This window comes from Cardiocondyla obscurior, linkage group LG15, assembly GCF_019399895.1.
Source record: "Cardiocondyla obscurior isolate alpha-2009 linkage group LG15, Cobs3.1, whole genome shotgun sequence".
NCBI classification, from domain to species: domain Eukaryota; kingdom Metazoa; phylum Arthropoda; class Insecta; order Hymenoptera; family Formicidae; genus Cardiocondyla; species Cardiocondyla obscurior.
The window spans coordinates 3,400,642-3,415,629 of NC_091878.1; the positions used below are offsets into that span (position 1 = coordinate 3,400,642).

Here is a 14,988-nt window from a genome sequence, read left to right on the forward strand (position 1 = left end):
AAATCCGAATACGCCAATATTTGGGATTAATTAATGGCGCATATGGGACACGCAAATTAATTAATATATTCCAGTTCTTCTGAGTAATTAAAATAGGTGTAATACTCGTTGACTATCGGCTTATATAGCCGACGGCAAACACATGAATACGATGCGGAATGGTGTAAACAATAATTTAGCATAATCATCGAGAACTAAACAGTGCGACCGTCCAATAACCGCGAATGTGGCAATCGCAAACATTGGCCGGTGCCACCCTTCTCTCGCCTGCATTGCCACCCCCTAAACTGCCCCATCGCCGTACTTTACTGTCGTAATCCACGAGTAAACTCCACATAATGCAGACATACGCGGTAACGCGCCGTCGAAGCTGCCCTTAATGTCCGCCGGTCTAAAGCTGCCATTGCAACGTTCATGTATTCTAATCTCCCTTGAGCACCCAAGAAAGAGAAAAGCCAAGATTCATGCAAAATTAACCGGCTGGCTCATTGCCGTCTTTAACCGTCCACGACCTAGTCACGGCAAGAAGTGAAATATACGAAAGTCTAAATGTCGTGCAAAAAAGAAGTCCTCTTTTCGTTGCTTTTTTGACAAATCTAAAAACTTTTTTTTTTTGCCTAACACGTAATTTTTATTTATACTAAAAGAAATCATGGACGCGCTAATTTTTCACAGACCTATATTATAAATTACGAAAATAAAATTATTCGACTTACCAATCTGCATGAGCGTCAGCGGAGTTGTTGAGTTCTGCCGGTGACTGTAACATAAAATAAAACATATTAATGTAGATATGACAGTATTTAAATTAATGTAAAGATAAATCTTTATTTTTATAAAGATTTTTCTAAAAAATAAAATTTATATTTACCTAAAAGTTGCTCCGCCGATGCAAGATGCCCTTCCTGGGCCTGCTCCTCCTCTCAGATGGGACGTGTCGAGTCATCCTTCCGCGCACAAGTCACTCGCGAACACCCCGACCGTGATTTTATAATCGCGAGAATTACTCAATGATCACTTTCGCGCGTTCTCTGTTCGGCACTCGCGTTTAGAAGAAAGTCGTATGTAAAAAAATTCCGCCGAATACTTAACGGAACTCCCGGAACGACCGACGAACCGGCTGCGGTTCGTATAATTATTAAAACCGGCGGAGACGGCACTTTCGATGACGACGGTGAATGCAGCTGCGTCGATCTGTAACAAAAAGAAATATAAAATTTAATTGTAGAGATGCTACAAGTATTTAATCTTTAGAAAAAAATGCACGCGCTTCTAAACGATATATCAAATTAATAATTAAAAATAAAATTTTTCTTACCTCTGGGGTTGCTCCGTTGATACACGATGCCTTTCCGAGGCCTCCTCCTCCTCTCAGAATATATTAGACTTCCCGTCAGAATGACTAGCTTCCTCTCGGAACGTCCTCGCACTGGTTACCTGCGAACAAAAAGCCCGGTTAGTTAAAACTGCGCGAGTCTACGCAACACTTCTGAAATAAAAAGATTACTTCGATAAGATGAACGCGTAAGGATATCACTTACTTTAAGAAAAGGAGACGTAATCACACATGCTCTCCTTACACGGAGAATCACACGTGCTCTTTTCACACGGAGAATGGAGAGGAGAAGATACTTCTCGTATCGCGAGGCTTTCGTTGCACGCTATACGCAAATGAGTACCTATTACTTCCGGCACGGACACACGTGGCCGCTGTGCAAAGCGTAGTGAGTACGTGTGCTTCGCGCGACCGCTGGAGAAGGACAAAGCGAGAGTGGGAGTAGTGGGGGAACATACCTAGGAAATATACCGCGCTCGCTCTCACCCCGTCCCCCTTCCGCCTCTCCCCGTCTCCTTGCACCTATCTATTCGTTACTCTCATTCGATTTAATTGTAATATTTAATTAGTATGTCCAGACAAAGACAGTACTTCCACCAGGTCGTCCTCGATCTTAAAAATCGCGAAGACCGTCTTTGCCTGGACATATTAATTAAATATTAAAATTAAATCGAACCTCAAAATTGCCGACTTTGACAGCCGACGTTGACTCTCGCTTGGCCTGAAGCAAGCGAGAGAGAACTAATCAGCGTCGGTTTTAACAATTAACAGCTAATTTACGCGTCACACAAATTTTTTAAGATAGGATTTTATTTCATTTAAAAAAAAAAATTCTCGCATCTTATTAAATTATTTATAGACCGCGTTATCAAAAAGTAGTTAGTATTTAAAAAATGTTAAAATTTATCGACTCGCTAGGCTCGCGTGACAGAAAATAAGTCAAAAATTAAATTGCATTTAATTAATTAGCGAATTATAAGTAATAAAGAATTCCTATTCTATTTTTTATTAATTCAATGTTATGTGCACTCGCGTTTTATGCCTGAAATACGCGAAAGAGATTTAAAAGGCTTCGAGAAATGATTGAGGATCTGTTACGTTTAACCTGTTATGATAATTCGATACTCTTCGCCGCATGCGTTCTTTTGTATTTCAATGTCGAAATCCCTTGTCGCCTTGTTCTTTGAGAACTGAAAGCTCGCGTTGCAACAGGTAAGATCGGTGTGATTTAACTTTCCTTTCTTTTTCAACATGTTTAATGGATAGGAGAACGAGAAGAACAGTAAAATGATGAAGGAAAAATGATGAAAGCGGGGAAAAAAAGTGAATCGATAAATGATGTGAAATTGACAGAATGCAACGCAAATAAAGTGCGACGTAGGACGGCAAAAAAACGGCAGAATCTAGATACAAAAAAATTCAAAACATTGAATATCATCTATTCTACGCTTTACAAAAAGTGATAGTCATTTTTTTTTTTAAGATAAATAACGGATCGCGAGGCTGCGAATATTTTTCAATGTTTTTTAAATTAACGTTTTCGCTTGTACCTTGTAAGTAGTAAGCGAATAAAGTTTTTTAATTGGATTATTAATTAGAAATTAATTTCGCTTTTTATCGAGAAAAAAAGAAGAGCTTGCACGAATAGCAATGTATCTTAAGCTATCGGTCTATCAGCATCATGAATGTTTTATAAACGTTAAAACTAACATCTACGGCAAGTCGGCTTCGCGCCGACATAGAAGCTGAAGATTTTGCGGCCGCTCGCACGCGACGAATTAACAATGACGCTGCGCAACTTATAATGCGCTTCGCGTTCCGTTGTTTAGATTGCAAATAATTGGCCGGGACAAACTTTTGGCCCTATCAACAAGTTCTCAGGATCTCTAAACGTCGTTAATTACGCCACAGTCGGCCAAAACTTTTAACCCTGATTCAACGCGCGCTTCATCGGATTGGTGGATCCTTAAAAGTTCTCCGTTATTTCGTGGCACGTTTCTCGTTTTCAAACTCAGTTTAGACGAATGAACAAAGTGGTAATTACGCCGTATACTCGTTAACAGAGCTTAGTAGCAAGAATGGTAACAATCGGCTTCGCGCAAGTTGGAAAAGTAAACGTATAGATACAAATTCTCAAAATACAGTCGACTTATTTATGTAAAATTCAGCTACAAATTTAGATGAGATAAATATTTCACTTTATAACAATGGTAATAAAAATGCAATTTTTTTTTTTTTTTTTTTTTGGCGTTTAATAAATTGTAACCAAAATTCAGGAAGCTTAATTTAAAATTTACATTCCTAAATACCAAATATCATTAAAAATTATTAGAATATATTTTTAAATGTTTAATAGTACTTACTTTACATTTTTATTACGCAGTACTGAAATATTTTTAATTTTTAAATAAAATTTTTTTATATTTAACGTTTCATAAAAAATGCCATTGCACGTTGCGAGCGAACGAGCAATTTTACACGAGACAACGGGACTCCTTGTCACCTAAATTGAGCCGTTACGCTCGCACATTGCATGGCAATATACAAAATACGCGCACGCAATATTGCACCTTGTTTGTACCTACGGCATTCGTCTCTTTCGTTGTAACGTCGATGAGCCTTCGACGATGACTCGCTGTAAATTCCACCATGAAACGTACCTCGAGGCTGTAATCCAGATGGATTTGGAAATTCGCAGGAAGCATTGTGGTTCCTCTGAGGAAGGAAGAGCGTTATAACGACTTGCTACGGCATCCCGGGGAGAGAGCATGGTCCATGATGCCGCTAATGCTCTCTCCCTCCCCTCGTCGTGTCGCGCGCGCGCTTCGTAACCGCAAAACCTGCTCGTGTCTCGCACAGGGGATGCGAGGGGTGGCTCCAAGGGGCGTGGGAAGAGGCAGAGCTTAATTACGTACTACCTGGATATGCACGTTGGGTAAATTGCTATTAGTGGTTTCGGAGACACGTTAAAATGGTTACCACAGCAACGGCTTTCATTTCTGTCTCAATGACAAAGGGAACGATGAAGAGTGATGAGCGCTGGCTTTGAGCTGCGGTATCGGGGCGCCGTAGGGTATGCGGGATGCTCATTTACATTTCAAGGTTTGGAACGTACACATGATTAAGGAAAATGTAATCAGCGACCAAAAAACCTAGGAACTATTGTGTCATTTCCGTTAGCATTAGCCTGCCCGACTGAAAGTGGAATTATGCACGGCCGCGCGTGCGTTCGCCAAACGGGAATTTTTGTTACGCGAATATTTCATATAAAAACAAATTTTTCAAGACGGATTATTTATATAAGGGTGATCTAGTTTCACGAACGCTCGACTTAGCGCAAAATATGTAGAGCGAAGTATATGAAATTGAGTTATTCCGTTAATGCAGATAGTTAAGAAACAAAAGCATTGTATCAGTGTAGCTCGCACTTCTATTCATAATAAATCTCCTTCGCTCAGGATCGCGATCTTCTAAACCAATGTTCTCGCGGGGGCGCGTTTCGAAGCTGAGATGATGATTAATAACGGGGGCGGGTGTACCGAACGGTACATTTTTTATCCGCGTTAATACGAGACTACTTTCGTATCGTCGTAACGAGAACGCAGAAGAAGACGGGACGGAAAGAAGGGCGGCGGAGCGGGAAGGAGAGCTGGGAAAGGGTGAGCCGACAGGGCAATGCATCAGCGGTTAATGAGCAAACTTTAATATTCTCCCGGACTAAAACCCACCCCTCACCGCCACCTATCTTCCGCCGACCACGAGCCAGCAGCCCCTATGTTCCGGAACTCGAAAGGGGAGAAGCGCGGCGAGAAGGCGGGATGACACGGCGAGCGCGATGCACACGACTGCCATAATTATTGCGCGTCGGCGGAAGAAGGACGAAACGACGGCGAGTATAAGCGGGGACGGTGCTCGGATTGTTTGACGCGAAGGGTAGCGAGATAGTTGGTCCGCGACACGCAACCCCGGGCCGTTCTTTCGGCGGAATTCGGCGTCAAAGTCGTCCGCATTCATTAATTTCGCGAGCGGTCCAATTAGAGCGGTCGCGCCGCGCCGGTTCAACTCTGATACGGTAAAAAGGAAGGGTTTACCATCACGGCGGCTAGCTGACTCATTTTTCTTCAGCACAAATTAAAATCTCGATAAATAAAGCCCTGTCCGGCTTCATTTTTCACTTCATTATCGCGGGAAACGTATTTGTACGTTTAAAGCTTATCCTTCTCTTCTTAAACAGATTTTTACACTGTTTGTTTTATTCTTTTTTTTTTTTGCGCGAATATTAAAACGCACTTCTTTAATTATTAAAAAAGTCCAAGAAACATTTTAGTAAAATTTAAAACAATGACTCTATTTATTTGTAATGTAAAAGTACCAAGCTACCACGCGCTGCATAGAGGCATACGAGAAAAGACTGATGTACTTTTTCTCTCTCTTTTTTTTTTTTTTTTTTATTATTTTTTTACCTTTGTGTCGTACAATTCGGAAGGGAAGTTAAGCTCGCATATGAGGCTTTTTCGCGGGTATCAGCGGGAAATTTTGCTGCGCCGGGAAACCAAGGATGTGTCAACGACTTATAGGCGAATGTACGGGGGTGAAGTCGGGAGAGGAGAAGCACCTGCCTGTTTCGCGCGGTGACGCACTTGTCTTTTGCAATTACTGATACCACCCGACTTTGCTACAGCGATAGTACAGATAGTTCCAATTTACCGTTGTACCGAAAAGTCCGCGCATACAATACCGGAGATATGATTTCGTAATAAAATTTCATTATGCCGAATACCGACTGGACGAAATTTTCATTATTTGATTATGAATCCCCGGCGAACAGCCGCATTAACTCCGGAACATTAACAAGAAGTAATCACCAAATAACATTAATAATATGATTTTATACGAAATGCCAAGAGACCCCGTTCCAATCGCCAGAGTAGCTAGAATGCAAAAATAATTATCGCTAGATGTTTCTGCACTTTTATTAATATTAAATTACCGCGAATAATAAAACGTTTGTAGGATCTATTAAAATATTATAAACATTCGCTAAGAAACCTTATTCTTTACGTGTAACGTGGCGTCGTTAAAAGCGTCAAAATTAAGAATATGTATTTCAAAACCCTATGCGCGCAATGATTATTAAAAAAGATACACTATATTTTTTTACAACTCCGCGTACTATTTTATATATCTGCCCTCCGTGATTTTTGTTCAATATTATTTTTTTTTACATCGCGTACGTGTTGTATTTCAACTTTATTCCACGAACACGTTGCCGTACACAGACAGGTCAATGTCTGTCGTGAATGTCGGCTCGGCCAGGTGTGACATCAAGGTCCACTGAGCTAGCATAGATCCCGCGTTAGTCGGCATTTTTCCAAGCGACTTTACGTAAGGGGATTAAAGCGAAATCGAGCTTTAAATTGACAGACGGAGAGAGAGAAAGGGAAGGGCGGGAGGGTGCCATTGATCGGAGTCGGTTTCACTTAAATCGCCGATGATGCATGCTAACTGGCAGTCGCGCCCATTAGCGATCGATCTCCCGAGCGGAGATTGTCTATAGGTCCATACATGACCACGATGCTCGTAATTGGCTTCATCGGCATAACCAGCTGTTGTGTCTGGCGTCTTTCATCATTCGAACGGAACGGCTTGCTCCTTCATAGCCACGGCAAACGTATGAAGGTAGCGAGCTAATTATAGACTTAAATAAAATAAAATACGAGGGGAAAGTTGTCCCGTTGCAAAAGAAAAGATTAAAAGCTACGATAAGCTTTGCTTACTTGAGCGCCATTTACTCGTTTACGTTCACATTTTATAAGAGGTAATAATTTTTGCAATTTTCCGGATATCTGCCACATTAATTAATTTTTTTTTTTTTACAGGAGAAAAAATAAGTTTACGTACTGCCCGTGTACCGATCAACCCGGGATGCGTGAGACTCGTCGACGAGCTAATATTAATACTCACTAAGAAATTCTTTTGTTCCCCGCATTAAATTATTTAAATACAAAATTCTAAACTGCCTTTAAGGCGTTTTTCTTGTTCGAAGAAAATAAATTAAAAATATTAATCTTTTTCTTATCTTGCGTTTGAATTATCTAGGTTAATCGTTAATTTACGCACGTGGTGGCGTATACTTCAAAGATAATTTAATTAATATTATAATGATATATTAACTGATAGAGATCCGTTTACAGTAATGTATCAGTGATATCACGCATATTTTATTATACCGTACAATGGTCGCATCTAATAATTTATGTATCGCCGACGATGCGTTTTCAGAGAAACGGGTAACCGACATTACATAATTCATTGAATTTATACGAGCAGGGTAGCAAACTGTATGGACTATAACGTCATAAATCATGACGGGTGAAACAAGAAAAATCGAAGGACGACGACGGCGTAATATTTTTCGTCAAGAATGGCTGCAGCATAATGTAATACTTCTCAATAATGTAAAAGCGACGCAAATTTATTTTAATATTCACAGTAAATAATTTAAATATTCACGCCAACTAGCGTTAGAAAATTTTTTTTTACACAGAAATGTACGCATATATTTTTTATTAAATCGTTGTCAGCAAAAAAATTTATTTGATGAATTATTCAAAATTAGTTCGCTTATTAAACGAGCAGAAGCACCTAATAACGTTCCGACAAGATAGTTGTATAAAACAATTTATAATTTAATACCTAATTAGCGTTGGGATTTTTCATTTAAATCTCACGTATTCGAAGATGACGTTAAAGATATATTGAAAATATAAAATGTAATGCACGTCCCATGTGAGGAAATCGCTCCGAGGATTCATTATCAGAGCGGTTTCATCGAGCTGCGTGGCACCATAGAGACTCTGCATGCTCTGCAGAGTGCTGTGCATTATAGATTATTGTTGCCCCCATTGCTGCACAATCTACATAGATATACGTTATCCAACCGTCTCGACTGCACTTCCATCACGGACGCATTCAGGGCGGACGTATGCGAGCGTGTAGAACGTTATTGCGTGGTAACTTTGAACGATACGCGATCAAAGAAACAAATGTTCCATCTTCTAACACGTTGCTTTTACAGCAGCGACAATTAACCGGTGTTATTTAATGTTGTTACTTTTAATTTAACATTCTGCTGCGCATTAAGTAATTTTTTTTCTTTGCCTTAAAAGAAAAAAAAAACGATCTATCCGACAGGCCCTTTAGATCTCGTTTGAAACGGTAGCAGACGAAAACGAAAACTTATAATAAATAATTGGTCTTAATCGTACCGGGAACAGAAGTATCCCATCTCGACGAGAAAACTTGTAGTACATCGCTTTGCGAATACTTGAGAGAGCATTTCTACCTTCACTTCTTTCAACTGATTCGCAGTTGCTATCATTAATTGGCTAGATAGCAATTTCTACTACCGTGTTGCAGTTCTCTTTTCTTTCTTTAATTTTTTTTTCTTCTTAAGGATTCTCTTTATAATTTCCGAAAGATAACGCATATCTTATGTTTTCAATTATTACTCATATTCCATAAAATATACAATTAATATTATATCGTATAGAAAATAAAAATTGAATAATACTTAAGAATAACTGATAAAAAAGAAGTGTATATAAAATAAACTCTAATAAAAATATCATGCAACTTAAATCACTGTGCATCCAATTTGAAGTGTATACCAGGTCATTCAAAGGTAGTTATATTAACCAATAAAAATTCAAATGTCCGCAAAAATTTGGATCGCTGAGAGAATGGCCGGTATCCATGAAATTTTTAGTTGCTTTTAATATACGGCGCGAATTCGGTGTGTTTTTTGTAAAAATAAAATTTATTTTTTTTTTCTTTTTTTTTAGCGAATCTACGCAACAGACAATATTACTATAACACCCTTATTGCACGCGCAGGTATCCGTATCGAAAACTCGGGCGTGCTCGCCCTCCCGTGTGATTTACATCTGGCTTGCGACCAACTTCGCTCGTAATTATCCGTGTAATTCGACCGTTCGAACGATGTGCTTTCGAATATCGCGATATCAAGGATCCGCGATTTTGGAATTTATCCCCGCGTGCTCGTAAATCGCGCCGCGAATTACGCAATGCCGATCCCCTCGATGCGCCACTATGACGCAACCATTACCGCTATGAATTTTGGAAACGATAAACTTTCCGCGGTCGTTCTGTAAATCATTACAATTCGCGGCTGTCAATTAAATCGTGCCAGCTGCGTTAATAAATAACGGCGCTCCAGATGCTGGATATGATTCGACGCGCGATACCGGACATGATACCAATTCGCGGGCTGTTTGAAGACACGCTGCTCGGCACGCGTGACTCTCTCGTAAAAGTTTTTTCACGAAACACCAAGTTTTACGAAAGTGTGCGACATTCAATGAAGAATATCGACTAACTATTTGGAACTAATGCTCCTCGAGCAGGCAAATTCGCGCTAATGGCGCGAACACTTTATTATCTCGTGAAATATTCTTCAGCGAGCGGAGCGACAGATCGAGCATCATTTCTTCTGTTAAGTTTTTATCCCCCTCCGTCGAATAGACTGCTACGCTTTATATAATCTTACTTAGTGATCTTACCGGACGTCATTATCGTGCGATTATTTGAAAACTTTTTCAGACAGCTATTTGAAATGTTTATTAATTTAAATGCACAGTCGAGAAATGTTTAAGCAATTGATTTCAAGACGGTATCTTCAAGAGTTGCTAGAAATTTTTTTTATTTATATTTTGTTTAATTTGCGTTCAATTTAAAAGATGGAAATTAATTTCTAACTCAAAATAATGAACGCGGGCAATACTCGCTTCCGCGTTTGCAGTATCCCATATTTCTTGTTGGTCAAAGAGCCCTAACTGTTTACCATTTACCATTTACTGTTAATGTAAACGTGAGACTGGCCACATGTTCCGTTTCCTGGCCAAAATAACCATGGTCACTCATGGGTTACAGTCCCGGCCGCAGCAAAGACCACGAGCAAGGGATGACCCCCCCAAGTTTCGCCCGTGGCTGGAATGCACAGCCCGAGGAAATATCAAACTTTGCGAGCTTCATATCCCGCATCAATACTGAATTATGTGACGTTCGTGATTCGAATCCCCCTTTCACTTCAACCGAGTTTCGTCATCTCGATTTTCAGCAAATACATTATTCCGTTTCCCGCGGAATATATTTTATCGGAACAAACAGAAGAGAAAAAGAAACAAAAAAATAAGGGGGGAAAAAAAAATCAGATAGAGATATTTCCTAATGCAATTGACGATATTAATAAAAAAAAATTATTTTTAATTCACAGAAATCCAAACATTATCGATCATCACGGGAGGAACGAGACTCTTTTGCCGGCTAGCAGAGAGAAGAGCCGATTTCGCACTCTGTCCTGGGAACAGTACGACCCGGTGCACCAAAAATATTTAGAAATCGGTAAGTGACACTGCGTTTGCAAGATAGCGTTTAATTCCGCGATGCGTATAAACTAAAACTAGATTTAACGAACAGCAGCCAAATATCCAAGATTTAATTTTTATTTCGTTGCTAAACTGCTAAACTAAAATACATGTAATCAAAAATTGAAACGTGTGTATAAAATAAATTTTAATTGGACTTTATGCTAAACTTGCAATTGCGCGCCACGTTGCGTTATTTATGTCGTAACGTAGCTGAAGTGAAAAGTTTAGTATCGAAGCAAACAATTCAATTATTAATCCCGGTGAAAAAGTTCTGATTGCCGCGCGCACTCTAGCGAATTAACTTTTTAGAATATCGAGAATTAGCAAGCCGTGTTAATTCTTTGTTTTCCTTTTTTCTTTTTCGTCACGCGAAAAGATCGAATATAAATGGCTGGACAAACAAAGATACTTTGAGCTTCTGAGCAAATATCGAGGCCGTACTCGAATGGCCGTTCATTCCGAGGGTACCCACTCGACGTTCGATTAGTCTTCACTTAACCGCGCATGAAGAAAGCACGCTCGCTGCAGAGTTAGCTCGAATTAGAACGGGTCAGATCCCGGGCGAGCTTTCATCGTTTCGTACGTGAAGAAAGAAAGGACGGGAGATGAAGTGTCGCGCCAGGAACATGGCTTGCCACTCGTGTGTAGCTATTCGAGCACGGGAAAGAGCGGCTAGAGACTTTCCGCGAAGTCATTTTTATTGTGAGGACTGCGCTCGAGCACGTCGTAGATGACGCGAAATGAGCCCTTTGACCTGAAAAAGCCTGTGGCTTATTCTGTACACTATCCATTTACGTGTCCACGAAAAATCGGACGCTCGTGCTAATTATTTTTGCAACGTCATCGTGCTAACGCGGGGCAAAAAGCGGAAGGTACAAGGGTGTCGTCGAATTTATTTTACAAAAGCTAAACTTTGTGATTTTCAAAACTAATTTTCCGGAAAAAAGAATAGAGCCTCGCGCAAAGGAACATTTCTTTCTTTTTTACACTTTCAATTAATCTCTCTTCTTTCACGTCGGAGATATATCACGTGTAAAATAAACTCGCGTGTCGTCGAATTAGATTTGATTCGAAAAAATTTTCATCAGGATCGCGCCGTGTCATGAGAGACACGGCGGAAAGTACTCGGCCATTTTTCACCGGAAAGTCTAGTGAAAAATCGCGTTGAACCAATAGCCTGCATTCCACGTTGCTCGAGTCGACTCGAGTTGACTCGAGTCGATTCTCCGAGACGCCCGCGCGTGATCTGAGAAAAATGTGCCGTGAAAATGGAGCAGAAGGGCGGATGCTTTCCGTCCCTTCGTGATTAATTTTTTTTTTCCTCTGCACCACCGTCTCTTATCTGGCCGAAGTAAAAGCCTCCAGCTGAAAGCTTACGGGGTAGACAGAATTCTCACTCGAGGTATCGATAAATCATGCCTAATGTATTCGCTGAAATCTGCGTTATGAATTCATTCTTATGTTTATAAACATTATTATGAAAGAACGTACATTTCTCGTCTTCTCTCTTCTGCTCATAAATCAATTTAACTTCATAATTTTTTTCCTTTTTTCTTTTAATTATTAAACTTTTACAACTTAAAAATAAACCCATTATCGCGATACGATTTAAACTAATACCGTTTCTCAATTATGTACTGTCCGAATGCAATTGTAAATAATCAGTCGTTTAATACAGAAACGCCTAAGAGCAATTTGAGAGACGTCGAGCATTATCGCGGAATCTGTTTCGAATTTTACGCAGTGGGAAATTCAATAATCTTTTGTTCCTCCGATTCAGTTTAATCATCGATTTCCGGCAACTTGGGGATGAGACGGGCGGGGCTTTCGACCGAAACGAAAACAGCAATCGTCGGCTCGAGTGGTCGTTGTTTTACGTCTCGGGCATTCCGCTTTTGTTCGCCTATCCACCCTCTCACCGCAACGTTCGCTATCTACTTCGCAATAGTTTTTACCTCTGCCTTCTCCCCCACTTTAGCCACCCCTTAGTTCTCATAAATGCACTTTGCCCAAACATCGATTAATCTTTATATATCGGATGAAATATTATTTCATTTTATCTGCGCTATAATTGTCTTAAATGTTATTCCTGGGAAATTCATATCTCGGTTAAGATAACCGAGATGGCACGGTTTACTTAATGACAAACTCGTCATTAAGTAAACCGTGCCATCAGCTTTGTCGTCTTATCTTTATATCTTTTTACCGAAACGCATAATTTGTAAATAAATAGAAGTACTAAAAAAACGTATTATTCCTGTCCCAAGCAGGTTTACATTTAAATTGAAACTTTGAAATCCGGAAATCCATTAATCCAAAATTTAAAGCCTTCTACTGAATTTAGTTTCATGTTATAATCTGAAACTTTGGGTACCTCTCTCAGTTTCTGAAAATTGAATTCCGGATTTCTGTGAAATTAATAAATTTTAGAATTTGAAAATCTAATGAAAGGAACACTCGTAATCTCCGTAAACTAGTTTCTACAGTTAGACCCGTAATAAACTTGTAATTAAAACAAAACCTTAAAAAGAAAAAAAAAAAAAAAGAATATTAACTAACGCGTAGAATAGAATGCACGGAATTTCAATGCAATTGCACGCATTATAACGGCAACGTTCGCTATTCAAGGCATTTCTAACCAATTTATCGTAAGCTTCGCTAATCCACAGCCATATGCGGTTGTTACGGATGCTATTGTTCGTAATTAAATCGGACCCCTCCACATTTCCTTCTTTTTTATTTTGTTAACACGCTAAGAGCCCGTAAAGCCGTGACGAGCGCGGTGCTGCGATGTATATCCCGTTCGTGATGAACGGTGACATTTGACACGGGTGGACGGTGTCGCGTTCTCATAACACCGGGCATATAAACACCTACAAGGTGTTCCGCAAGCATCGCAGTAAACTTACACAGTATAACTTTGCGATATGTTTCATCTTCGTCAAATATTTTATTAAGAATGATGTATGAGCGCACGCAACACCGTTATCAATGTTTATTTTTGAGAAACTCAATAGGTGTCACACGTGCGATCGTACCGGTATTGAATTTCCTTACGAGCGAATGAAAAAGAGTGCAATTTTTTCGTCTACAAATTCGATATACCATAAACGTTAAACGTTTTCGACAATTGAGAGTAGGACAATGGAAAATTGAAAGATTGAATGAACGGCGCTAGCACGTAATCAACAATATGTGAGAATTACTCGCAAATTTATCGAAAAAAAACAAAGAGTTTTAAAAGCTAAATGAGGGTCTTATGCAGAACTTGTGTAAACACCCTATATAGGAGCGAAGCGCGAGAAGCTTGCAACGGGTTGGCGAGGCGCGGCGACGTGAAATAACGAGCTTAAATAGATTACGCGAAGATTACAAGGCAAGGCTAGCCGGCTTTACGCGTATGCGAATTATAAGGCAACGTTCCGGCGTTCCGGCTAATCGATCACACCAGTGCCAATAATGATACTGCCTAAAGTTAGTACCGAATCAATTGATGGAAATTCGTGATATTTAAAAAAGTTTTTCCTAATCACGTAAAAAGTTCAAAATCCATACGTTTAGTTTGACATTTTTTATAATCCGTTTAATAATAAAAACTTTTCCTAATTTTATATTATATTATAATTAATTCTATATTATAATATAATTTATAATAATAGAATAAAACTGTGCGAATTAAATTTATTTAGTTAGCGCTTTATGCATTTTTAATTTTTTTTATTTAATTATTTATTTAATTTTGTAGCCTCTAACTTGCTATATCAATAAAGTTTACGGAACACGAGTTATGGCCTCTATGGCATCTGCTAAGAACAATCTAGTCGAGGAAAGTCCCTTTCCTTTAGGCGATTTCCCTTTCTCCATTTTAGAGAAAGGAGAGGCTTTTCTTTATCCCGGGATTAAAGGCGGGATGAAACCTGGAAAGGCTTGACGGCGTCCCGAGACTATCGCCAAAGTATAAAGCGCTAAACAGCAAGTTCATCCGTCGAACTTCCGAAGCCTCGCGACTTTGCTCTTACCGAGATTAGTCGGGCCGAGCCGGAAGTCCAACGGTAAAGTTAGCAATTTATTACAAAATATTGAAGGTGACATCGCCAAACTCGCGAGCCGCTTTCTCCTTCACCTTCGGCCGTCTCGCGCAATAAATATCTTGCATATTGGCTTCCATCGTAAATCAATTAATAACGTTCGATGTAAAGAGCGC

The 14,988-nt window shown here is 39.6% G+C and overlaps 1 protein-coding gene across 1 annotated transcript in view; it reads left to right on the top strand.

Annotated features, from left to right (window-relative positions):
• Nlg-4 (neuroligin 4) overlaps window positions 1–14,988 on the top strand; it is a 178,781-nt gene that overhangs the window by 136,499 nt on the left and 27,294 nt on the right. Inside the window, exon 10 of the mRNA XM_070666968.1 lies at window positions 10,631–10,758. Coding sequence (XP_070523069.1) covers window positions 10,631–10,758 — 128 coding nt within the window. The remainder of the gene's footprint in view (window positions 1–10,630; window positions 10,759–14,988) is intronic.